The sequence below is a fragment of the Aethalodelphis obliquidens genome, unplaced genomic scaffold (genome assembly GCF_003676395.1).
Source record: "Aethalodelphis obliquidens isolate GAN/ISIS:26980383/991018 unplaced genomic scaffold, ASM367639v1 scaffold2, whole genome shotgun sequence".
NCBI lineage: Eukaryota > Metazoa > Chordata > Mammalia > Artiodactyla > Delphinidae > Aethalodelphis > Aethalodelphis obliquidens.
In genome coordinates, this window is record NW_020837946.1 from 46,697,732 (window position 1) to 46,723,274 (window position 25,543).

General features: G+C 36.5%; 1 protein-coding gene across 1 annotated transcript in view; it reads right to left on the bottom strand.

Annotated features, from left to right (window-relative positions):
• Positions 1–891: 891 nt before the first annotated feature.
• The window catches only part of FAM171B (family with sequence similarity 171 member B), a 66,384-nt gene continuing 41,732 nt past the window's right edge, over positions 892–25,543 (bottom strand). The window contains exons 4-8 of the mRNA XM_027126337.1: positions 23,140–23,298; positions 14,498–14,668; positions 11,207–11,323; positions 5,766–5,889; positions 892–5,522 (exon numbers count right to left, since the gene is read on the bottom strand). Coding sequence (XP_026982138.1) covers positions 4,178–5,522; positions 5,766–5,889; positions 11,207–11,323; positions 14,498–14,668; positions 23,140–23,298 — 1,916 coding nt within the window. The 3' untranslated portion in view covers positions 892–4,177. The remainder of the gene's footprint in view (positions 5,523–5,765; positions 5,890–11,206; positions 11,324–14,497; positions 14,669–23,139; positions 23,299–25,543) is intronic.

The window sequence follows — 25,543 nt, forward strand, 5'->3', positions numbered from 1 at the left end:
CCATATTAATTTCCCTTGAGAATGTGATGAACAGTTCATGAACTTCAGTCTGTTTGGAAGCTAAATTTCTGATTGTGATTTATGAAATCTCTTTTCTGTTACAACCAATTCCATGTGAGGTTGGGTCCTGCATGATTCTTCCAGGGGCTACATCATTTCTATTAAGACTCCACACTCTCCTAGATGGAGACCAGGCCCTGAAAAAGGTGGCCATAGCCTGGCTTGCACTTGGGGATCCAAGCGGAAGTGTCTATTTCAACACCAGTGTTGAGGGTCATAATCTCCACTGTGTTTGTGAGTAGATTCAGAGCCCAATTCCCATTAGAACTGACCACAGGTATTTCTAGTACCATATTTATTTAAGTTGTACAAAATGTCTAAAAACATGAAGTCAGGATAATCATTCTAAAAGATCTAAAGCCCCAAAATACAGACTGCATGAACTTGGGCATTGTTCAATTAACTGAGCAGAAAGCGTCTTGAAGGAGATCTAACTCTCTAAGTGTAAACAGCCTTTGTGTCATCATTTAGTCTTTGGTTTAAAGTCAAAAGAAATTTTTTTGCAGGGGCTGTGGGAGGGTGTATTGTATCATTTCTCCTTTAGAATATAAAACTGCAACTACCTAAATATCTATCAGATTATCTTGAAAAGTATTCTCATTGAATGGAAAAATAATGTCTATACTCAGCTTTAGTAGTAAAAATGGGAACCTTGGAGAACGTGAAATACAAAGAGAAATCAAGTTCATTATATAAACAAAGGGTATTCAAATATGTTTATTTTACTATAGGGAGTGTAATAAAGAAAAAATAATTGAATATCCGCTATATTAAACAACAGTTTGGGAAGGAATGTTTCATAGTTTACCCAAAATAAAACAATGCATCAAGTACATTTTTAGATTTATTTTATTATCTTTACTGAACTATGTTTAACATTTTTCAAATCTTCAGATTGTTAACAGTTTTCAGCAGTAAATATCCTAGTAATGGCACTAAGTACACTGAAATGTGAGATTCCTCTGATGAAAAAATACAAAAGATAGAAACACTTGGAAACAAGAGAGCAAAATGTCAACTCTAGGTCTGAGATGGAAATTAACATAGTCAAATTCTTTACAACTCTAGTACATGGAGAAATGAGTACTTCATTCCCTATAAATGAATACGTAACTTTGAGCTTCACCTTCCTGGGAAGTTTTGAGGGACACAATTTGACCCACAGACCCCTAAAACTCTATACTATGTATTGATACCAGAGGATTCAAACACATAGAAAGTGATCTGAAAATGACTGCCAAAGCAAAGAAGTGCTTTTATTCCTCAATACTGGTGACCTTCGTGCTATACTGTGTATTATAAAAGGGCGTAATCCCTATACAACTGCATAAATGTCATAAAAGTGGATTTTATAAATTCAAGAGCATAATATGTATTCAAAAATACATATAGCTGTGCTTTAGTAAATGAACCCATCAGTTAATTAAGGGATAATTTTGCCTTTAAGATATATCCAAAGTATATATAAAGGATCCACAGATGTTAACATTTGTGACCAAAATTCTCAAGGTTTTCATTTGCAAAAAACTGTTGGTTTTCAATTTAAAAATTTTAAGAAAGTTGTGAATATTGCAGGTTTATTATCACTTGGGTTAAGAAAAAGTAGATGGCTTCAGCTTTTTAACAGGAAATCTGTGAACTACTCACATTTTGTTTGGATCATTAGAAAAGATAAATTGCCTATACTTCCCAATTGAGAACAGAATGTGCAGTGTATAAAAAAATAAGACTTTATTCTGAAACCAAAAACAGTATTTCTAGAAAAGCCCTTGGGGATACATCTTCTCATTTCCTTTACACAAGAATGAGTAAGTGGCATACCTGAATGGTATACCCTTATATCAATGTGTGTATTCCATTACCAAGATAAGAGATTAAACATTTTTAAGGGTGGGGAAAATATACACTTAAAATATTGAAGTGCAATATATTACTATATAGTTTCTAACTTCATTCCAACATAAACAATGTATCAATATAAACTGGATTCAAAAAATAATTAAACACACAAAGAGATGTCACTGGCATGCAAAATTCATTGTTCCAACGTGAAACACGAGGTCTATATTTTTAATTAATAAAAATGGCACATCTGTTTAATTTGACTAACAGAAAGAAAATGCACATTTAAGAAAGATGTTATCATATCCTTCTAATAAAGCAAGTCTATATCAAAGGCACTTCAGCAGAGCACTAACTCCTTAACCTTTTCCAAATCATTTTCATTTATGCCGCTTTTACTACATCTTTCTGTGTAAACCAATAAGAAGCCGCTTCTAATTTTGGACCTTATCACTCCCTCCCCCCAAAAAAAAAGTAAATCTAGGTATTATCCAAAACATTTATCTGTTTCATGGATTGGGGTAGAATATAGCAAACTTCTGCCTAGGTCTTAAATTCTTCGGGTTAATACAGAAAGGTAGGAGTGTTATATCTGACATGTTAGATGCTTCAGAAATGGTTGCAGGAAAAAACTGGCTGAAGTCTACTGTCTTGGGGAAAAAGCTGTTGCCTTTTGTTGTATATCTATATAATTTGACTGAAGCTAATGTGGCTAATTTTAGTTCTTTCAACTTGTTTATGTGCCTTGGGTCTCTATGTTGCTTCCAAGTTAATTAGTAGGGCATGAGAAATAAAGCAGTTTAGTTTCATTTTTTCCCCAGGGGAAAGGGGAAGCTGCTTCAGACATCTGTCTTTATGGAAATTAAGAAAAATGGGATGAGCTGATTTTAATTAACAAAGAGCTTCATTTTTAGGACATAGGAATGATAATTTGGAGTTGAAAACACATAATTAAAAAGAGCTGTTGAATGTGTTCACACTGAATTCTTTGCTATGATGAAAAGAATATGAATATATGACTTCCAAACTTGGAAAAAATGTTATATAACTTAAAGCATTTAAGTGATTTAAGAAAAATCTTTTACTTTTCCCATGAAATTGAAACTGTTTTTCCCAAACATTTTTTATGAATGTCAACTGAAGAAAAAGATCTGGATATACACCTACTATCATGAAGGTATTTTTGAGTCTCTCTCAGGGAAATGGCATTTTTTTTTCTGCTTGACATTTCAGAAAATATTGAAATATTTACTTCCTTTAGCTCCATATATTTTAATTTTGAGTGTTCATAAGAAACTTTCAATTCATTGATTTTTTAAATCAAGTTTAATAGTGTTTAAGTGACTAAATTTTTTTAAATAGAAGAAATACCTTAAAACTGATTTTAGCCTACATGTATCAGTGAGTCTTAAACTAAAAATTGGGGAGGGGGAGGAATGTTTGGGTTTTTTTTTTTTTTTAGATTGGTAAAAAGTTTTCCTTGACAGCTAAGCTCACTTCACTTTTGGTGATGGGGAAGGGGGTAAGAAATTTTTAAATAAAAATTCAGTATCAGGGCATTCATTTCTCAGATTTCTAAATAAACTAACACCTTTTTATTCTGTGACGTTGTATCCAAAAACAACCAAAGAGCTGGCATTTCCCTCTCTAACAACCAAGTAGCTTCTTGCCCATCTTATGTGAGTATGGAATTTACTTTTGGGTTGATAACAATACACATGCTGTTTTAAAAGAGAAAGAAAATGAGGTTTGGCCTTTGAACTCTAGAATAACATCAATCCAGAATATTTATCAAGTTATTTTCAAGTATAGGCAGTGGAGAACATAATAGTAACATTTCACAAGAATATGATGCCTGAAGAATACAGTTTCATTTCTAAACATTTCACAGGGGTAGTCATCAAAGCAGAAGCAACATTTTTGGAAGCAACTTTAGGAGTACACTTTTCACTGTTATTCTTCAGAGTCAGGACTCAACTTGCTGACTGAGCAACATTTTTGGATAACTAACATCTTGAAGCTATTTCACATTTTGAACTCTTGGATATTTCAAATTCATCACCCAAAAATAAATGAAAAGAATAGGCCAGAAAAAGCATTCCTTGGTATCTTTCTCTCACTACTGAATTACCATTTTACTATTTACTCTGCTTGAGATATGTCCAGGGACCATGAGATTGCTCAGTCTCAACTTCTGCAGAAGTTCATACGGCAGTTTACAACAACAAGCAAGAATAAACAGCACGAGACAGCAGAGACACAACCACTCTTGCTGTTAATTGATGGGAATCAGTGGGCGTTCCTCTCGCTTCTTCCAGATATTAGTCTTGCTATCTTTTTTGACTAGTGGTGGTCTTCCCCTTTTTTTAGTGGGGGATATATTGGCTTCAAAATCTTCAACGGTGCTTTTTCTTCCTGGGGACTCTTCCCCAGGGTGCTCCATGATAGCTCCACTCCCTCCATCTAGGAAGTGCCTTAAAGCTGGGTCCTCGGGGGAGCAGACAGTGGTTCCACTCTCACTACTGCTCAGGTCTAAATCTTCTAAGTAAAGGATCTTAGGCTGATGCATACTTTTGATGAACGTTTTTTCCCTCTCCAGTTTTCTACTTGAGTGGTGCTCATTCATGTCTACCCCAGAGTCCAGACTCGTGTCGTTGCTCTGGGCTCTCTTGCCCTTTTTCAGGTCTATGAAGGAATGCCTCACTTGTGCGACTGGCTTTCCATCAAGAGACACAAACCAGGCTCTGGGATGGGGGGAGGGCTTTCCTTTGGACAGTTCTAGGAGGGTCTGTTCTGAAATTCCTTGAAGCTCTGACGAAAAGGGAGTCATTACAACAGCTTCATTTAGTGTTCCAGGAACAGAAACAGATTCTAGTAGGCTGTTTGAATACCGGCTCCAATCTGCAGTTTGGGATGGCAAGCTCTGTTGACCTTCAAGTGGGATATTCTCTTCCCTGGCATCTGGTGGCTGTACATGAGAATGCATTGGCATTTTGGGCAATGTCTGCGTAAAGTTCTCTCTATTTACTGGTTCCATCAATTGGCCATAGACTAACTGTCCCTTTCTTGGCAAAGTAGCTGACTTAGCAGTATGTAACTGCTCTGGAGTGGAGAAGAGGTCAGATGTCTGAAGGATGGCAATGGGCTGGCTGTAGATATGCATAAGCTGTTCTGGAATGTGAGAATGCCCATACACATCTTCACTACCTGTGAGATACCTCTTTTCCTCTTGAGCATCACCTAGAGATGAAGATATATTGTTGTTAATATGTTTAGGTTGTTTGGACCCTACATTGGGCTCCAAAGACTGAGCTGGGTTTCTTGAGTAATTATTTTGATTGACTGACAGAAATGAAACATCTTCATTGTAGATTTTTAAACTGTCCCGAGTTTTTACCATGGAAACTCTTTCTTCTGCTTCTACCTTTGATGGTTCCTTTTTCTGAGGGTTGTACGAGGAGCTTTTGGCACTGAATAACTGTGACTTGTCCTCGGTTTTTAATGCAACTTTGACTGAACTGATGTGATTTATGTGAGTTGTTGAAGTTGTCTGGTCTCTCTTGAGGACCTCAAGTTTAGTGATATTTCTTTCTCTTTTCTGTGGAGTACCACACTTATCCCTAGAGTAGAAAAAAAGGCAAAAAAATGTTTAAAACTTATCTAGAAGGTTTCATTTAAAAAAATCGTCTCATAATATGTTTATTAATATATGCAATGCTACTCTAAGAATATATCATTTTTATTTTAATCTACATATTTTAAAGATCAAACCATTGATTTCTACTAACATTGTAATACACAGAACTGACATGATACTATAGTCTGATAGTTTCTGTGTTCATACACATTAATACTGTTCTTACCTGCAATAACAAAGAAGTACAGCAAAAAATCCAATGACAATAACTATTGTTCCTCCTAATATGGCTGAAAGAAACACTGTGTGGTAGGCAGTTATGTCCTTTGAATCTCCATTTATACCTGACCCTAAATGGTTCAAAATAAACAAAGAGAAAATATATTATTTTAGGTCAAATTTTCAATGTCCTATCTTGGGCAAGGCAGACTAAATATGTGTATACACAGTTGTATTTATTTGCTCCCCTCCCATGGCAGGCTTCTTTGTGGGTGGAGATTACTTTCCCTACCCTCTTTGGGCTTAATCAATTGACTTGCTCTGCCCAGTGAAATGTGAGCATCTTAAATGAGGCCGCCTGAATGGCCTGTCCTCTTGCTAAGGCCCTCTATTATGTGAATAGTATATCCCAAAGTTTTGCTATTCCTTCAACCTAGGTTCTGGAATGAGAAAAAATGTTGAGCCGAACCAAGCCAAGCCCAACAGTCATGAAGTGAAAGCAACAAACAAGTGTTTGCTATCGTTAGCTGCTGAGATAACAGGTTTATTTGTTACTTATGGCTGAGTATTGCAGACAGTGGCAGCGAGATGCTGAAGTGCTGCTATGACAAAACCTAAAATGTGTGACACTGGCTTCCAAGCCAGGCAGTGAGGAAACTGTTGCAGGAGGCAATAAAAATGGTGGCCCAAGCCATGTGGTAGCAAAATATTTGCTGGAATAAACTGGGAGAAAATATTTCTAACGAGAGCTTTGTGCAAAGAGGTTTTGAGATAGAATGTAGTGAGTGTTGACTATGATTAGCTGCATTTGATTAAAAAAGAAATTTTAAAGATAAATTCAAAAAGAATTTGCCAAAGTAAGCAGGGATGAAAAGGACCAAAGAGAATGCAAAAACTGGGGGACCTGAGGAATTAAAAGTTGCAACTTTTAATTGCAGGCTGGACTCCAGAACAAGATGACGCTATGATCCCAGCAAGCTAAGCCCAGCAGCGGCACAGGTGAGCCATTATTCTTCATGAGCACATATATACAATGAGCACACATACACAGTGCTGTTGTAATTAGCTTAACTGCAGTAAAAGCAGACTAAGCACTGGGATGATCAGTGCAGGCTATGAATATTCTGCATGAAAATAAATGCAACTTATCTTGAGGTAATGTTTCAACGTCACTAAGACCTAATTTTGCTCAAAAATGTATATAACAACAACTCCACAGATCAGTATCAACTGGATTTTAATATGTATTCAAGGTGATGAGACACCCGATTTTCTGGTCATCTTGACCATGAGAAGATGTCCAGCATGAAGCTTTCAGCTTCACCAAGGACACTGGAAAGACTAAGGATCATGAGGCCTTTAGATCCTTTAACTTTTGCATCATCTAAGTTGATTAAAGTAATAGTAATATTAAAGGATTTGGAGAAGCAGTGTTGTGGTTATGCATTCAGACTTTAGAGCCAGAATGCCTGAACTGGAATCCTGGCCTCACCCTTTCTTCCTGTGAGGTATTGGGCAGGCTTCATTTACTTGTGTCTCAGTCCATAACTGTCATACCTCACCCATGTGGGTTGTTACGAAGATTAAATGGGTCAATACGTATAAATATTTACGACAGTGCTTAGCACATGATAAGCACTCAGTAAGTGTTAGCTATATTATACCACTGTTGTTAAATGAAACATCAAGGTTATAGAAGAACAGGCACTTCAGTATTGACCATGCTTTCCTATATGGTAACTGATAATAAAATGTTTATCATATTGAATAGGCAACCAAGCACAGCATCGCACAATATGAAATTTCTTCAAACAAAAAAGAGATAAGGGTAACAATTCTACCTACAGATTCTTTTTCAGGATCCAGAGCTTCAACAGAGTAAAGTTCGGCTATTCACTGGGTGAAATTCAACTTCTTCTCCAAAAGAATATTGAATATATATTTCCACAATAGAGTAATGCTAACAATTTTCACTCCACAGAATTCCAACAGAACTCACTTTTGGAATTAAGAGGCTGACATTGTTGCATTTGTCCCAAATCTTATATGTATGACAATAGCAAAAAAGCATACATCTGCATGTGTGTGTGGGCGCACTGGGTGTATATGCGCATGCCCAAAAGGGGTTAGAAAGGTAGAAAATTACAATATATTTTCATTCAAATATACCTGAAAATGCATATTTAAAAAAAGTAATGGTACTTGTGTACTTGTTTAATAAATTCTATACTCAGCCACCTACTTACCTGTAGCAATCTGAAAAACCAATTGATTTTAATTTCTTGCACTTAAACAGATTTCTAGAATTCCTTGAAAAAATATTAAGATTTACTTTAAAAACAGATTTAGTATATTATTAACCAAATTATAACTAAAGTAGCTCTAGCACACCAGACACTAACTGGCCCATCATAGGACCAATTTTGAGTTTACTGTAACACTCGCATCCTAAAATGTTTAGGGACATTAGTGATCCTCATATCCAACTCCCGCAATTTAGAAAAAAGAAAACTAATACTCAGATGGGTAAGTACCTATTTCAAGCTTACACTGTTAATTACTGTCAAAGCCAGAACTACAGTCAAGTTATCCATATTTCTCGTATGGATTTTTCAAAACCATCACTAGAAGGTATCTAATTCAAACTGAACGGGAATCCCACACTTCTGTGTTAGTACTCTGATTCACACAAAATCGTTCCTGACATACAAGCTAAAACAAAACTTCCACCTATTTTAGAAAATTATTTCAGCTTTTATAATTCATAGTCATCTTGTATAGATTGGTTGCTTCAGGTATATTTTCAGTGGAAAGCACACTTCTCTATAAAACTCAAGTGCCCCTTAGGTCATTTTTATTAGAAATGAAAGAACTTGGATTTAGCTGAAGTATTAAATATTGTTCTTTTTCATCTTTTCATCATTTTATAGTTGCAAATCTAGAATGGGATATGGTCAGATAGCTGGCAAGACTGCATGATATTTTGCACCATGAAAAACAAAAGTAATCACCCTCTGGTTTCTGAATAAATCTCATAAGCACTAAGTTCAAACAAAAACAGAACATCCTCTTGATCGTAATGGCTAATATTAATAGCTCATATTTCTTCTATTGAAATACTAAATTTTAGCTTCAATGAAAAAAAGTCTTGTTACCTTGCATGGTTTAAAATTCAAAGGTTGTCAAATGTAAAATGAAAATATCAAACTATTTTTAAAATTGCAGGAAAAAAGCAAAGCCTAACAAAGTTAGCAGATAGATTGCTAACAAAGCTAGCAGATAAATTGCTACAGAGAAATGTATGCAAAATATCATCCACATCCTGGATCAGGGTGTGCACTGGGACTATTCCTGAACAGCATGAAATCGCCAGGTTGCAGCTGCCTTTCAGCTGGGAACCAAGACACTAGATAAACCAAAAGAATTTTCTCTGACACATGATTAAAGATGAAGGAATGACATATGCATTTGGCTTTCACACTTTCCCTAAACTTTACTAAAATGACACTGAAAGCTTTGTTTTGTTTTTTTTTACATTATTTTATTTTTTTCATCTTGGAGTACGCTTGCTTTACAATGCTGTGTTAGTTTCTGCTGTATAACCAAGTGAATCAGCTATATGTATCCATATATCCCCATATCCCCTCCCTCTTGCATCTCCCTCCCAGCCTCCCTATCCCACCCCTCTAGGTGGTCACAAAGCACCGAGCTGATCTCCCTGTGCTATGCAGCTGCTTCCCACTAGCTATCTACCTTACGTTTGGTAGTGTATATATGTCCATGCCTCTCTCACGCTTTGTCACAGCTTACCCTTCCCCCTCCCTGTGTCCTCAAGTCCATTCTCTACGTCTGCATTCAGAACCTTTTTTTTTTTTTAGATTCCATATATGTGTGTTAGCATACAGTATTTGTTTTTCTCTTTCTGACTGACTTCACTCTGTATGACAGACTCTAGGTCCATCTGCCTTGCTACAAATAACTCAATTTCATTTCTTTTTATGGCTGAGTAATATTCCATTGTATATATGTGCCACATCTTCTTTATCCATTCATCTGTTGATGGACACTTAGGTTGCTTCCATGTCCTGGCTATTGTAAATAGTGTTGCAATGAACATTGTGGTACATGACTCTTCTTGAATTATGGTTTTCTCAGGGTATATGCCCTGAAGTGGGATTGCTGGGTCGTATGGTAGTTCTATTTTTAGTTTTTTAAGGAACCTCCATACTGTTCTCCATAGTGGCTGTATCAATTTACATTCCCACCAACAGTGCAAGAGGGTTCCCTTTTCTCCACACCCTCTCCAGCATTTACAGTTTGTAGACTTTTTGATGATGTTTTGTTTTTATAAATAGACAAAAACCCATAGGTTAAGGCAGACTGAGATAAGAGACAAGAGCAACAAGATGCTGACTGCTGGAAAGTTGACTTAGCAGAGCTGGCAGCAGGGAAAGCCAAGAATTTATACCAGTGAACACCCAGATGCCCTAGAAAGTGGTAGCAGGTCCATGATGCAACCAGTCTACACTACAGTAGGTTAGAGTATTTCTTTTTTTAAGATGAATTAATGGATGAAACATGCAATGTTTGAGTATTTCGAGATAGAAATCCTACATCTTGAGTTGTGTTTAAGTACAAAGTAAATAGATAATTTGATACCATGTTAAATCTAGGAAAAATGAAATACTTATTTCTCCTAGAATATGAATAGGCCATTCCTAGCAGATAGCTCTTGGTTTTTGTCCACCTTCTGTGCATATGTCAGGCCACTCTCCATTTGAGCTATCACTTGTCTTATCTCGGAAACAGTCTGGGGACACTATTATTCAACAGTCCCTCCTCCTCCCCACCACAGCCCCACCAAGGAGAATGCTCATGACCTAAGTCTGGGCCCATCTAAATTCCACATCTCTAGAAAGATCAGGACCAGTATGAGGAAAGGACTGCAAAGGGTTAGTATCAGCTGTTATGAAGCAGCAGTCTTCCAAAGACAGTCAAGTAGGTGTGCTAACTAGGCCCTCCAAGATTCCTGCCTTTTATAATCTGCTTCTTCAGCTTTCCCTAGGATCCTGCAAACCCCCTATATCCTAACACATTTTTTTAATTATCTAAAATCTATTCCTGTTTTTTGCAACCAAGAACTCTAACTGATCTGGGTAGAATTTATTCATAAAAAGTAAACTAAGGAAATTCTTGATTTGAATACACTTCATACTTCAGATTCATCAGATATTACAGCTATAAAGGACCTTCGAGTTCATGGAATTTAATCTTTCCTGATACACATGGAAAAAATAAAATAAAGCTGAGATCAAGAGACTAAAAGCTTTTTCCAGTGTCATACAGTAAGTAGCAATGCTCAGAATAAAATAGGAATCTCCTAATATCAATTTCAGCATGACTATTTGGACTTTTTAAAATTTACTCTTTGTTTCATTTTTACCATACCTCTAGTTCCTGGAAGTGGAGCTGCTATCCAGTAGCCCAAATGAGGTGCCTCGTATGTCCAAATTAAGTGATTGTTATATTCCTTGACCATTCCCCGGCCATGATTTACCCAAGCACCTACAAAGGAAGGCAAGTAAAAAATACTAATCAATTAGTTTATATATCTTTAATGCTGATAGGAGTTTGCTGATAGTCATGTATAGAATACTTTGCAAGACTTTTTCAAAGATTATGAAAACTGTGGCAATATATTATCATGGGATAATATATATATTACATCATAATACAGTACATATTATAATATATTAAATAGAATAATTTGATTTGTTAAGACTAAAGGAAATAAAATCAATACTAATAAACTAAGGATATAGCTCTATTTAGGGAAATCATGACTCCAAATAATGTCTACATTGTGCATATTGAGATATGTCTTAATAAGAATGTGAGTAATTAAATCCAAATTTATCAACAGGTGGTTGTTACCTATTCTGGGATTCTGATTAAACACTTATAGTCTATGTTTTATGACCTTATTATTTATTAAATACTGTTTTGTTCTAGTACTGCTGGCATAGCTCTTTTAGAGCTCAATTTTTTAAAACTTTAAAAAATGCTATTTGGATTCAATTAAATGTTATCCACAGAAAAAAGCATTCAGTAAAGCCAGTATCTTTTATGAAGTCCAGCATAACAAAGCTATTTATAAGTTTGGTGTATAGTTGTATTTGGTTTATTGATTCCTTGTAATGATGTATATCTATAACATGTAAAACAGTGTTTTTAATAAGGTAGACAAACTTGGAATTATCAGAATAAGTCAACCTACTGCTTTTTAAATAGTCACATTAAAACTAAGCATTACATATGTGACAAATTAATTCAAAAATTTTGCCACTGGAAGGTACATTAGAGACAAAAGCCTTTTTCAGGAGAAACAATCAGAAAGCAGAACTCAAAGCAGATATTCTTCTTTAAAGAAGTGTCTTAAAACAATTCTCTCATCCAACAAATTAGGAAATTGAGGCCGGAGTAAATTAAGTGATTTGTTCAAAATCACACTGCTGGTAAATGGACCAGAATCCAGGTCTTAGAGCTCTTAATCCAATGTTTAACAGTAGTATACCACTGTGACATTGTGATTTATAATAAGAAATATATATGTGGTTTTAATCCCCAGTCCTGGCACAGAGCTCCTAAAACCTCGGAATTTCCTATGTGATAAGGTCCAAAAAGGTGGAGAGTGTCTTTTGTTGTTCATAACAAGCTGCTTTCAATGACACCTGAGTTTATGTTAATGAGATGAATGTTGGAAAGTCCCTGTGGCTAGGAGGCTGGTTGCCGGAGGAGCCAACCACGTGATCAGAGAGTTGGACCTTTCATCCCCACCCCTACGCACCCCTGTAGAGGAGGAAGAGGGGCTGGAGCTTGAACTCAATCACCAGTGTTCAACGATTTAATCAAGCATGCCTACATAATAAGGCCTCCATAAAAATCCCTGAACTCCAGGGTTTAGAGAGCAGAGTTGGTGAACACGTGGAGGTGCTGGGAGGGTGGAGCACCCAGAGGAGAGAGCACTGAAGCTCCAGGCCCTTTCTCCCATACCTTGCCCTGTGCATCTCCTCCATCTGGCTATTACCAAGTCGTACCCTTCTATAACAAACTGATAATTTAGTTGGTAAACTGTCTTCCTGTGAGCTGTTCTAGCAAGTTATCAAACTCGAGGAGAGGGTCATGGGAACCTCCAATTTATAGCCAGCTGGGCAGAAGCATGGGTGACAAGCTGGACTTGCAACTGGCCTCTTGAGTTGGGGGCTGCAGGACCGAGTCCTTAACCTGTAGGATCTGACACTAACTCCAGGTAGAGAGTGTCTAAATTGAATGAAATTTTAGGACACTTATTAGCTCGTGTTAAGAGTCCTGCTTGGTACAGAAAAAACACCCTCACATTTGGTGACCAGAAGTGAAGTTTTGAGTGTAGAATAGAGTTGAGAGAAGAAGAGTTTGTCCCTTACAACTACCATTGTTACTTATATAGTTTCCAGTCTTTCTTAAACAATAATATATCCATGTTTTTATCTTCTATAGTGAACATGTGTGTGTTTGTGCCTCACTACCTACCCTTCCAGTTACAGTGAAACCTCATTCCAAATCTCTTTTGAGGATCTACTGCTCCCTATTCTCAGTCCACATGACTTGTTTAGGGCTCCAATCCCAGTTCCAACACATGACTTAAGCCTAAGTAAATTTGTGCAATCTATTTGCAGACCACAAAAATTGGTTCCAAGATGGGCATGTAAACCCCATTCTACAAATGCAGTGAATCCAAGGGCTTAGGTAATAGCTACTAGGAAAAGAATTTCTCTTTCCGTTGGACTTTAACCTGGGTAGTATAAAGTGAGAGCACCTACAGCCTTCTTGATACTCAGAAGGGAAATCCTATTCCAGAAAGGTATTGACACAGGAAACAGATGAGAAAGAAATGAAGTCCTGCAAAACTGTCTAGGTTGTGTAACATGACTTAACCCAAGACAGTTCTACCCCTGGACCCAGTTTTGGACTGATCATCTTTTCTTGTTTTTGTTTTTTGGTAAAGATTCCCACCTTATTTACATGGAAACACAAGAAAACCAAGAGAAGCAGAAGGAAAAAAAGTGCATCCAGCTGCTGTTTAGGAGGCTAAACTCAGGGAACAAAATTGGTACGAAAGATTTTTTTTTGGAAAATAATCTCTCTACTCTCTCTCTTTCTCCCTCTCTCTCTCTATAAATATAATACACATACATATATACACACACATACATATAAAAAACAGTGTTATTTTCATGAAATTAGCATATATTTATCAATTGCTTTAGCCAAGCTTTTATATATAACTTCATATTTCCTATCAAAACAAAAATAAATTCATAAGAGCAGAAATAATTTTAAAAATTTTATTTATGCTCAAAATATAAAAACATGGGAATGTGAGTAAATAATGCTATCTTAAAATGTACCAGTGATATCCTTTTCCCCACAATTGTATTATATTAATCAAAGTAGGGTCACTTTTCGTCATTAACAAAGTGCTTAAAATTATAATATTACTGATTTAGTACTCTACTAAAGATAAAACATTCAAATATAAATATTTTAATGTTTTAAATAATGCATATTAAAATTTAATATTGTGTATAAAATATAGAAAGTTTATTTGTCAATTATACCTTAATAAAGATGAAAATTTTAAATAAAAATATAGAAACATATTTCTAAAATATTCAGAACCTTTTCACCTAGCTCACATACCTGTGTTCATATCAAATGTCCAGGCAGGTATGTGATCCCCTGCACTTATACCATTTGTACGTAGAAGTGGGAGAGAAATTTGAATAGAGCCATCCACCTTTAATTCTTTTCCTCCAGAATATATTTTCACACATATTGCTGCAAGAGGAGTCAGTTCATTGCCTTCAAAACCTAAAAACAGAAGACAGTTCATTAAAATCATATGTAAAACACAAACTGTAGTTGTGTATTAACAACAGACTAATATGGACCTAAAATATCTAGTTCCTCTATTTCACCCAGGGTTATCCATTTTAATATCAAATAGATACTGGATTCTACTTAAGGATTTTTAAAGTATATAATATATCATAAATAAATGCTATACTTATGTAACATTGACAAATCAGTATGAGCCTAAAGATCAAATTCTCTCTGAGTCCTCTGATTTAAGGTCACTGGAATCTAATTCAATGCTTTTAAAAACCTACAAAACCAACAGGAAGGCTGCCTCTCTGAGGGGGAGACATTTGAGCAGTGGCCAAATGAGAAGGTGCCATCCATGCAGAGACCTCAGAGAAGAGCCTTCCAGGCAGAAGAAACCAGCACAAAGCTCCCAAATCGGAAGTGATCTCGGCATGTGTAAGAAAGAAAGAAGCCTGGAGGTCAGAGAGAGATGGAAATAGCATAGCGCCTTGGAGGCCATCGAAAGGAATCCTTATTATCGCTGCCACCGAATCTGGTATATGTCTTCAGTTATCAGACAGGGCAACCACTGGCTTATTGGAAATTTTCTGTTAAATGTAAGAGAATTAACCTTTGCAAACGTCCTGAAACTCTAACCATAAGGTAAGCAAAATAATGCCATACATATTCTGTAGACTGGTTGCACTGGTCAGTAATGCACTGTAAAAAGTACTATGTAATCTGTAAGTAATTATAATCTCTTCTATCAAACTATTTATAAAGCCAGCTGGCTTTCTTAACTCCACCCCTCAGTTCTATACAGTCGGTGGCTTCACATAGTGAATGCAGCTGAAACTGATGAAATCAGCATCCCACCATTTGGGATAAGGCCAACTCAAAGAAGAAAGAAAAAAGAGTCTGAAAAACAATGAGAAGGAAACGTTCACAAAGAATTTTCATACTCGTAGAGCTCTAGAACTGTACAATCCAGTAGAGTAGCCAGAAGCGCATGCAGCAATTTAAATTTAAATGAAATGAGCAATACAGTTTCTCAGTGCACTGGTTATGTGTCAAGAGCTCAACAGCCACATGTGGCTCAGCAGCTACCAGACTGGGCAGAGCAGAACATTCCCATTTGTCAGCACAGCTCTAGAACTTTGAAAATGTTAGCAGCATTCTCAGGACAATTGAAATGTTTAATGAATAATCTCAAAAGCAGGGGGTAGAGGAATGCTGAAGGGCACAGCATTATGACTCCTTCCCACTGAATCTAATGAGTGTTGTTGTTCATAAAAACCCTCCAATGCACCATGAGCTTCATTTGCAATAGTGTATATATTGGTACCGTTCTTGTGATGTTTTTATTTTGAAAGCATCCTGTAACTTACAACTGGAAAACTTTGGCAGGTATCTTAGATTGGCTTCCTCAAGAAGCAAACCCTGAAATAACAATATGGAGGAAGCACCCACCACTGAGGGAATGGAGGAGTAACACAGAAGAAGGAAGCCAACACAGGATGTGTTAATGAACAGGTGTGTATGCGTTATGTGCTCTTTATCTGTCATTGGTTGAGAGCTTGCCCCTTGTGAGGGCCAAGTCTGCATCCTGGACCAGGGAGTGCCCTTAGGCAGAGTCGCAGTAGGAAACATAGGCTTGTAACAGAAGACAAGGTCATCTGGCTGGGGTATCAACAGCATCAGCTACAGCAAGTTAGGAAAAAAAAGAAAAAAAAAGCCTATCTAACCATAACATCTATATGCTTATTACTCTAATTTCTGACTACTCCCTAAACGATATGGACCAAAAATTTGACTCAAGGGAAACCATAAAAATTACATATTGTCTGAGGTGATTTTAAAAACAGTGGAATAAACAGAAGTTAAAAAAAAATAATTGCCAGGGGACGTTCAAGATGGCGGAGGAGTTAAGATGTGGAGATCACCTTCCTCCCCACAAATACATCAAAAATACATCTACATGTATGTAACAACTCGTACAGAACACCTACTGAATGCTGGCAGAAGACCTCAGACTTCCCAAAAGGCAAGAAACTGCCCACGTACCTGGCCGTGTAGCTAACAGGGTCTTGGTGATCTGTCCGGGTGTCAGGCCTGAGCCTCTGAGGTGGGAGAGCCAAGCTCAGGACATTGGTCCACCAGAGACCTCCTGGCCCAGCCTCATGTAATATCAATCAGCAAGCGCTCTCCCAGAGATCTCCATCTTAATGCTAAGACCCAGCTCCACTCAATGACCAGCAAGATCCAGTGCTGAACTCCCCATGCCAAACAACTAGCCAGACAGAAACACAACCACACCCATTAGCAGAGATGCTGCCTAAAATCATAATAAGTTCACAGACACCCCATAACACACCACCGGACGCAGTCTTGCCCACCAGAAAGACAAGATCCAGCCTCATCCACCAGAACACAGGCACCAGTCCCCTCCACCAGGAAGCCTACACAACCCACTGAACCAACCTTACCCACGGGGGGAAGACACCAAAAATAATGGGAACTACAAACCTGCAGCCTGTGAAAAGGAGACCCCAAACACAGTAAGATAAGCAAAAGGAGAAGACAGAGAAATACACAGCAGATGAAGGAGCAAGGTTAAAACCCACCAGACCAAACAAATGAAGATGAAATAGGCAGTCTACCTGAAAAAGAATACAGAGTAATGACAGTAAAGATGATCCAAAATCTTGGAAGTAGAATGGAGAAAATACAAGAAACGTTTAACAAGGACCTAGAAGAACTAAAGAGCAAACAAACAGTGATGAACAACACAATAAATGAAATTAAAAATTCTCCAGAAGGAATCAATAGCAGAATAACTGAGGCAGAAGAATGGACAAGTGACTTGGAAGATAAAATAGTGGAAATAACTACCACAGAGAAGAATAAAGAAAAAAGAATGAAAAGAATTGAGGACAGTCTCAGAGACCTCTGGGACAACAATAAATGCACCAACATTCGAATTATAGGGGTCCCAGAAGAAGAGAAAAAGAAAGGGACTGAGAAAATATTTGAAGAGATTATGGTTGAAAACTTCCCTAATATAGGAAAGAAAATAGTCAATCAAGTCCAGGAAGCACAGAGAGTCCCATACAGGATAAATCCAAGGAGAAATGCGCCAAGAGACATATTAATCAAACTATCAAAAAATTAATACACAGAAAAAATATTAAAAGCAGCAAGGGAAAAACAACAAATAACATACAAGGGAATCCCCATAAGGTTAACAGCTGAGCTTTCAGCAGAAACTCTGCAAGCCAGAAGGGAGTGGCAGGACGTATTTAAAGTGATGAAAGGGAAAAACCTACAACCAAGATTACTCTACCCAGCAAGGATCTCATTCAGATGCGACAGAGAAATTAAAACCTAAGAGAATTCACCACCAACAAACCAGCTTTACAACAAATGCTAAAGGAACTTCTCTAGGCAGGAAACACAAGAGAGGAAAAGACCTACAATAACAAACCTAAAACAATTAAAATGGTAAAAGGAACATACACATCAATAATTACCTTAAATGTAGATGGATTAAATGCTCCAACCAAATGACACAGACTGGCTGAATGGATACAAAAACAAGACCCGTATGTATGCTGTCTAGAAGAGACCCATTTCAGACCTAGGGACACATACAGACTGAATGTGAGGGGATGGAAAAAGATATTCCATGCAAATGGAAATCAAAAGAAAGCTGGAGTCGCAATTCTCATATCAGACAAAACAGACTTTAAAACAAAGACTGTTACAAGAGACTTTAAAACAAAGACTATTACAAGAGACAAAGAAGGACACTGCATAATGATCAAGGGATCAATCCAGGAAGAAGATATAACAATTGTAAATATTTATGCACCCAACATAGGAGCACCTCAATATATAAGGCAAATACTAACAGCCATAAAAGGGGAAATTGACAGTAACACAATCATAGTAGGGGACTTTAACACCCCACTTTCACCAACGGATAGACCATCCAAAATGAAAATAAATAAGGAAACACAAGCTTTAAATGATATATTAAACAAGATGGACTTAACTGATATTTATAGGACATTCTATCCAAAAACAACAGAATACACTTTCTTCTCAAGTGCTCATGGGACATTCTCCAGGGTAGATCATATCTTGGGTCACAAATCAAGCCTTGGTAAATTTAAGAAAATTGAAATTGTATCAAGTATCTTTTCTGACCACAATGCTATGAGACTAGATATCAATTGCAGGAAAAAATCTGTAAAAAATATAAACACATGGAGGCTAAACAATACGTTATTAAATAACCAAGAGATCACAGAAGAAATCCAAGAGGAAATCAAAACATACCTAGAAACAAATGACAATAAAAACATGATGACCGAAAACCTATGGGATGGAGCAAAAGCAGGTCTAAGAGGGAAGTTTATAGCAATACAATCCAACCTCAAGAAACAAGAAAAATCTCAAATAAACAACCTAACCTTACACCTAAAGCAAGTACAGAAAGAAGAACAAAAAAACCCAAAGTTAATAGAAGGAAAGAAATCATAAAGATCATATCATAAATAAATGAAAAAGAAATGAAGGAAACGATAGCAAAGATCAATAAAACTAAAAGCTGGTTCTTTGAGAAGATAAACAAAATTGATAAACCATTAGCCAGACTCATCAAGGAAAAAAGGGAGAAGACTCAAATCAACAGAATTAGAAATGAAAAGGAGAAGTAACAACTGACACTGCACAAATACAAAGGATCATGAGAGATTAATGCACGCAACTAATTATATGCCAATAAAATAGACAACCTGGAAGAAATGGACAAATTCTTAGGAAAGCACAACCTTCCAAGACTGAATCAGGAAGAAATAGAAAATATAAACAGACTAATCACAAGCACTGATATTGAAACTGTGATTAAAAATCTTCCAACAAACAAAAGCCCAGGACCAGATGGCTTCACAGGGGAATTCTATCAAACATCATAGAAGAGTTAACACCTGTTCTTCTCAAACTCTTTCAAAATATAGCAGAGGGAGGAACACTCCCAAACTCATTCTGCGAGGCCACCATCACCCTGATACAAAAACCAGACAAGGATGTCACAAAGAAAGAAAACTACAGGCCAATATCACTGATGAACATAGATGCAAAAATCCTCAACAAAATACTAGCAAACAGAATACAACAGCACATTAAAAGGATCATACACCATGATCAAGTGGGGTTTATCCCAGGAATGCAAGGATTCTTCAATATATGCAAATCAATCAATGTGATAAACCATATTAACAAACTGAAGGAGAAAAACCATATGATCATCTCAGTAGATGCAGAGAAAGCTTTCAACAAAGTTCAACACCGATTTATGATAAAAACCCTCCAGAAAGTAGGCATAGAGGGAACTTACCTCAACATAATAAAGGCCATATATGACAAACCCACAGCCAACATCATTTTCAATGGTGAAAAACTGAAAGCATTTCCACTAAGATCAGGAACAAGACAAGGTTGCCCACTCTCACTACTATTATTCAACATAGTTTTGGAAGTTCAAGCCACAGCAACCAGAGAAGAAAAAGAAATGAAAGGAATACAAATCGGAAAGGAAGAAGTAAAACTGTCACTGTTTGCAGATGACATGATACTATACATAGAGAATCCCAAAGATGCTACCAGAAAACTACTAGAGCTAATCAATGAATTTGGTAAAGTAGCAGGATACAAAATTAATGCACAGAAATCTCTGGCATTCCTATACACTAATGATGAAAAATCTGAAAGAGAAATTAAGGAAACACTGCCATTTACCACTGCAACAAAATACCTAGGAATAACCTACCTAAGTAAACAAAAGACCTGGATGCAGAAAACTATAAGACACTGATGAAAGAAATTAAAGATGATACCAACAAATGGAGAGATATACCATGTTCTTGGATTGGAAGAGTCAACATTGTGAAAATGACTCTACTACCCAAAGCAATCTACAGATTCAATGCAATCCCTATCAAACTATCAATGGCATTTTTCACAGAACTAGAACAAAAAATTTCACAATTTGTATGGAAACACAAAAGACCCCCAATAGCCAAAGAAATCTTGAGAAAGAGTATCAGAGCTGGAGGATTCAGGCTCCCTGACTTCAGACTATACTACAAAGCTACAGTAATCAGGATAGTATGGTACTGGCACAGAAACAGAAAGATAGATCAATGGAACAGGATAGAAAGCCCAGAGGTAAAGCCACGCACATATGGTCACCTTATCTCTGATAAAGGAGGGAAGAATATACAATGGAGATAGACAACCTCTTCAATAAGTGGTGCTGGGAAAACTGGACAGCTACATGTAAAAGAATGAAATTAGAACACTCCCTAACACCATACACAAAAATAAACTCAAAATGGATTAAAGACCTAAATGTAAGGCCAGACACTATCAAACTCTTAAGAGGAAAACATAGGCAGAACACTCCATGACATAAATCACAGCAAGGTCCTTTTTGACCCACCTCCTAGAGAAATGGAAATAAAAACAAAAATAAATGGGACCTAATGAAACTTAAAAGCTTTTTCACAGCAAAGGAAAGCATAAACAAGACCAAAAGACAACCCTCAGAATGGGAGAAAATATTTGCAAATGAAGTAACTGACAAAGGATTATTCCCCAAAATTTACAAGCAGCTCATGCAGCTCAATATCAAAAAAACAAACAACCCAATCCAAAAATGGGCTGAAGACCTAAATAAACATTTCTCCAAAGAAGATATACAGATTGCCAACAAACACATGAAAGGATGCTCAACATCACTAATCATGAGAGAAATGCATATCAAAACTACAATGAAGTTTCAGCTCACACCGGTCAGAATGCCCATCATCAAAAAATCTACAAATGATATATGCTGGAGAGAGTGTGGAGAAAAAGTAACCCTCTTGCACTGTTGGTGGGAATGTAAATTGATACAGCCACTGTGGAGAACAGTATGGAGGTTCCTTCAAAAACTAAAAATAGAACTACCATACAACCCAGCAATCCCACTACTGGGCATATACCCTGAGAAAACCATAATTCAAAAAGAGTCATGTAAAAAAAAAAAAAAAAAAAAAGAGTCATGTAGCACAATGTTCACTGCAGCACTATTTACAATAGCCAGGACATGGAAGCAACCTAAGTGTTCATTGACAGATGAATGGATAAAGAAGATGTGGTGCATATATACAATGGAATATTACTCAGCCATAGAAAGAAATGAAATTGAGTTATTTGTAGTGAGGTGGATGGACCTAGAGACTGTCATACAGAGTGAAGTAAGTCAGAAAGAGTAAAACAAATATTGTATGCTAACACATATATATGGAATCTAAAAAAAAAAAAAAAGGTTCTGAAGAACCTAGGGGCAGGACAGGAATAAAGACACAGACGTAGAGAATGGACTGAGGACATGGGGAGGGGGAAGGGCCAAGTGAGAGAGTGGCATGGACATATATACACTACCAAAGGTAAAAGAGATAGCTAGTGGGAAGCAGTCGCATAGCACAGGGAGATCAGCTCAGTGCTTTGTGTCCACTTAGAGGGGTGGGATAGGGAGGGTGGGAGGGAGAAGCAAGAGGGAGGGGATATGGGGATATATGTATATGTATAGCTGATTCACTTTGTTGTGCAGCAGAAACTAGCAAACCATTGTGAAGCAATTATACTCCAATAAAGATGTTAAAAAAATAACCTTGTAAAGTTTTAGCAAAATACACTGTAACTCAAAGTGAAAAAATAATAATAAAAAAATAAAAACAGTGGAGTTTTTAATTGCAACAACTGGTAGAAATGGTAGAACAAGTGTGGATGTACAGAGGGAAGATACAGTTTTTACAGGTGTCATTCATAAGTTAATTGTTAAATAAAGTGTAAGATTCCATCATCTTCATAATGTAGGTCATGACAGCCTTATGTAAGTGTACTAGTGCTGCTGAATATAAAAGGTACTTTTCAATATTACCGTTTTACTCAGAGTATATCAAATATATTTGAAAAGAAAAATCTCCAGTTGCTTACTCTAATCTATAAACTTTTTTATATCTAACAATTATTAACACTGCTGATCAATTTGATAAGAATGAATAGGTCAAATTATAATATATATGTAAACTTCTTAATCAAATTTCCACTTTCAATATTTTTTAATTTGCAAAATTATACAACAATCATTACTATTTTCTATACCTTGATTCCCTCCTTTGGATAAAAATATCCTGTAAATTAAACTCTCTATTAATTTGAAATAATGTATGCAGAAGACTGGTATAATCTTTCATTGGATCAAAGGGACTGCCTATAAACACTTTAATAACTATATTTATGTTTCAAAAGTGACATGTCTCCTCCAAAGCTTAAATGAATTTCAGACATCTAAATAAATAGTACTTGATGAGAGATTTATGTGCTGTTTTTATAAATAGATTAGATTATAAAAAATTAGAAAATACCTGACTTATTGAGAGTAATTCCAGTCGTATACAGAAAATTATCCACTTTCAAAAACTGTTGTAGGACTGTAAGGTAGCCTGTAACGTTGCTAATGTGATGGCTGTTGGGTAGTCTAATTAAGGCTTTTGAAAACTGAACACTTGGTTGAGATTTGGCATCTGGAAAAAGGAAACCTCATTAGCAAATAGACAAAACAAATGCATATTAAGCACAGCACTATTGGTCAGGACATTTTACTCTAAGTGAACCAGTTATTTCTAAAACATTACTGACATCTCCTAATTATAATTATTATTTTATATTCAGATCTGAATAAATAAGAAATGCCCCTTTCTTTAGATCATACAAGGCACCTTTAGCCTAGAGAGTGCTTGATTCACTTGCCCAGAATTTCTTCACCCTTTGAGTTTCACTTCTAGGGAACCACACATTGACCCATGTGGTTCACTTGGGGTTTCATTTCTGTAACAAGAGTAGAGGTAATGGTGCATGCCAGAATGGGCTGAAACCAATCAAAAGCATCTCATTATCCTGTTGGCCACAGTGATTTGTTGAACTATGGGACTTGTGACAACCACAGTTAATGAGATGCAATGTGAGTTTTGCTTGGACTTCTAGGGGAAAAGACCTTCTATTCCCCACTAGATTTTATGTGAGCAGATATATGTCTGGGAGTTGCAAAAGCCATCTTGTGACCAAAAATGAGAGCTCCTTTGAAAATGAGACAATATTTAAGGACCGGAGAGTTGAGAAACAGAAAGAGTAAAACTAGTTCTCAATTATTTCAACTGAAGCCCTGATCAAGCCATGTCTGAAGGTGGTCCCATTCCTACACTTATCAATCATTTGAGCAATAAATAAGTGCTTCCTTTGGGCTTAAACTAGTTTCGGGTTGGGTTTTCAGCAACTTGCAACAGAAAGTATCTTTGATGATAAGCCATATACTTAAGTGGGTAGGTTTCTGCATCAGGCAATTAAACATGCATTAAAAGTTTTTCAAATGCCAGGCATTCAATTTATAAATATTATCTCATATAAATAACTTTGAATTGACTATCCTCTAATTTATCGAGAACCCAGGGACAATATTGATTTTTTTCTGTATTCAGCAGATCTTTAACAATTCAAGGGTCAACTCATATCATTAAAACTAAAAATTATCAGAAACAATCAGTTAAGTTCTTAGGATGAAAAAAGTATCCATTTTTAAAGAGTTACATGACAATAAAAAATAAACTATACACTGAGAATTATCTTACATTGTTTTATTTATCATTTATGTATGAAGCTAGAAAAATGGTACCTGGAAAATAAACAGTTAAGGGATATAAAGAAAAAAAACAACACATTTATATTATCCTTGTTAAATTGCTTTGAGGGAACAATGTAATACCTTTTGATCCCTTACAGGTACTATCTACAACTTACTTTTTTAAAATGCGTGGCTTAATTATGATGAAAATCCAAACTTCTTTACAACTGAAAACATGTACACTAAAGGAAATGTCTAACTGAACTTCTCTAAGGTTTTACACATTCCTGAAGTTCCCAATTTTTGCTGCTCCTTTTACTACAAATATATTTACACACAGGCCTAACACATTTTTCACTACACAAAATGAACAACTTCCTGATAAAATCTTAGAAGGAAAAATATTAACGTTTTCTGGAAGTTAAGAAGTGAGGATGTGTACTTTCCTAAGGAAAGATTTAACATCATCAGAAGCATCCATCCTTTCTTGGTTGGCCTCACCAATAGGTCAACTCTTAGGGAAATGAGGCAGTAAAAGGAATTCCAGAGGGCTCACAGTGTTCTCACAGAGATGGGCACGTGGCATGTGCAGTGCCACCCAGACAGACGAGAGCTCACCACTGCTTCGTACAGTGGCAAAGGAGTGGTACATGAACATGCTCACGCTGACCCTTTTCATATAACCCAGCAGAAATTACAATTTGTGATGGGGTTTGAAGAATCCAGGAAGGAGTAGGATGTGTCAAGATAAAAACAAAACAAACAAATGAAGCAGGACTGTGGAGAACCTGATTTCACTAAGGTCCCAGCAGTGTACAATGTGGCCTCTCTCTGCAAACATGTAGTTCCTATTTACTTTCCACCTTTCATACTCAACGCTACATCCACCCATTCTGCCATGCACCGGCAAACTCAGTGCAAGAGTAAGAGATTCTACTGCCTTGCTCAGTAAATTACTCTAAGATTAATCAAGCCCTAGTTAATTTTTTCCAAATGATAGTGTTAGGCTTTCTTTTTTAATACATTAGGACTAAATAAGATAAGCTTCTGAAGATGAAGAGAACTTCAAAAACAGTTCTTTTTACCATGACTCTTGTATTGGACTTTGAGGTTTTCTGCCTTTACCAGTCATTCTTATTATGCTTTAGTTC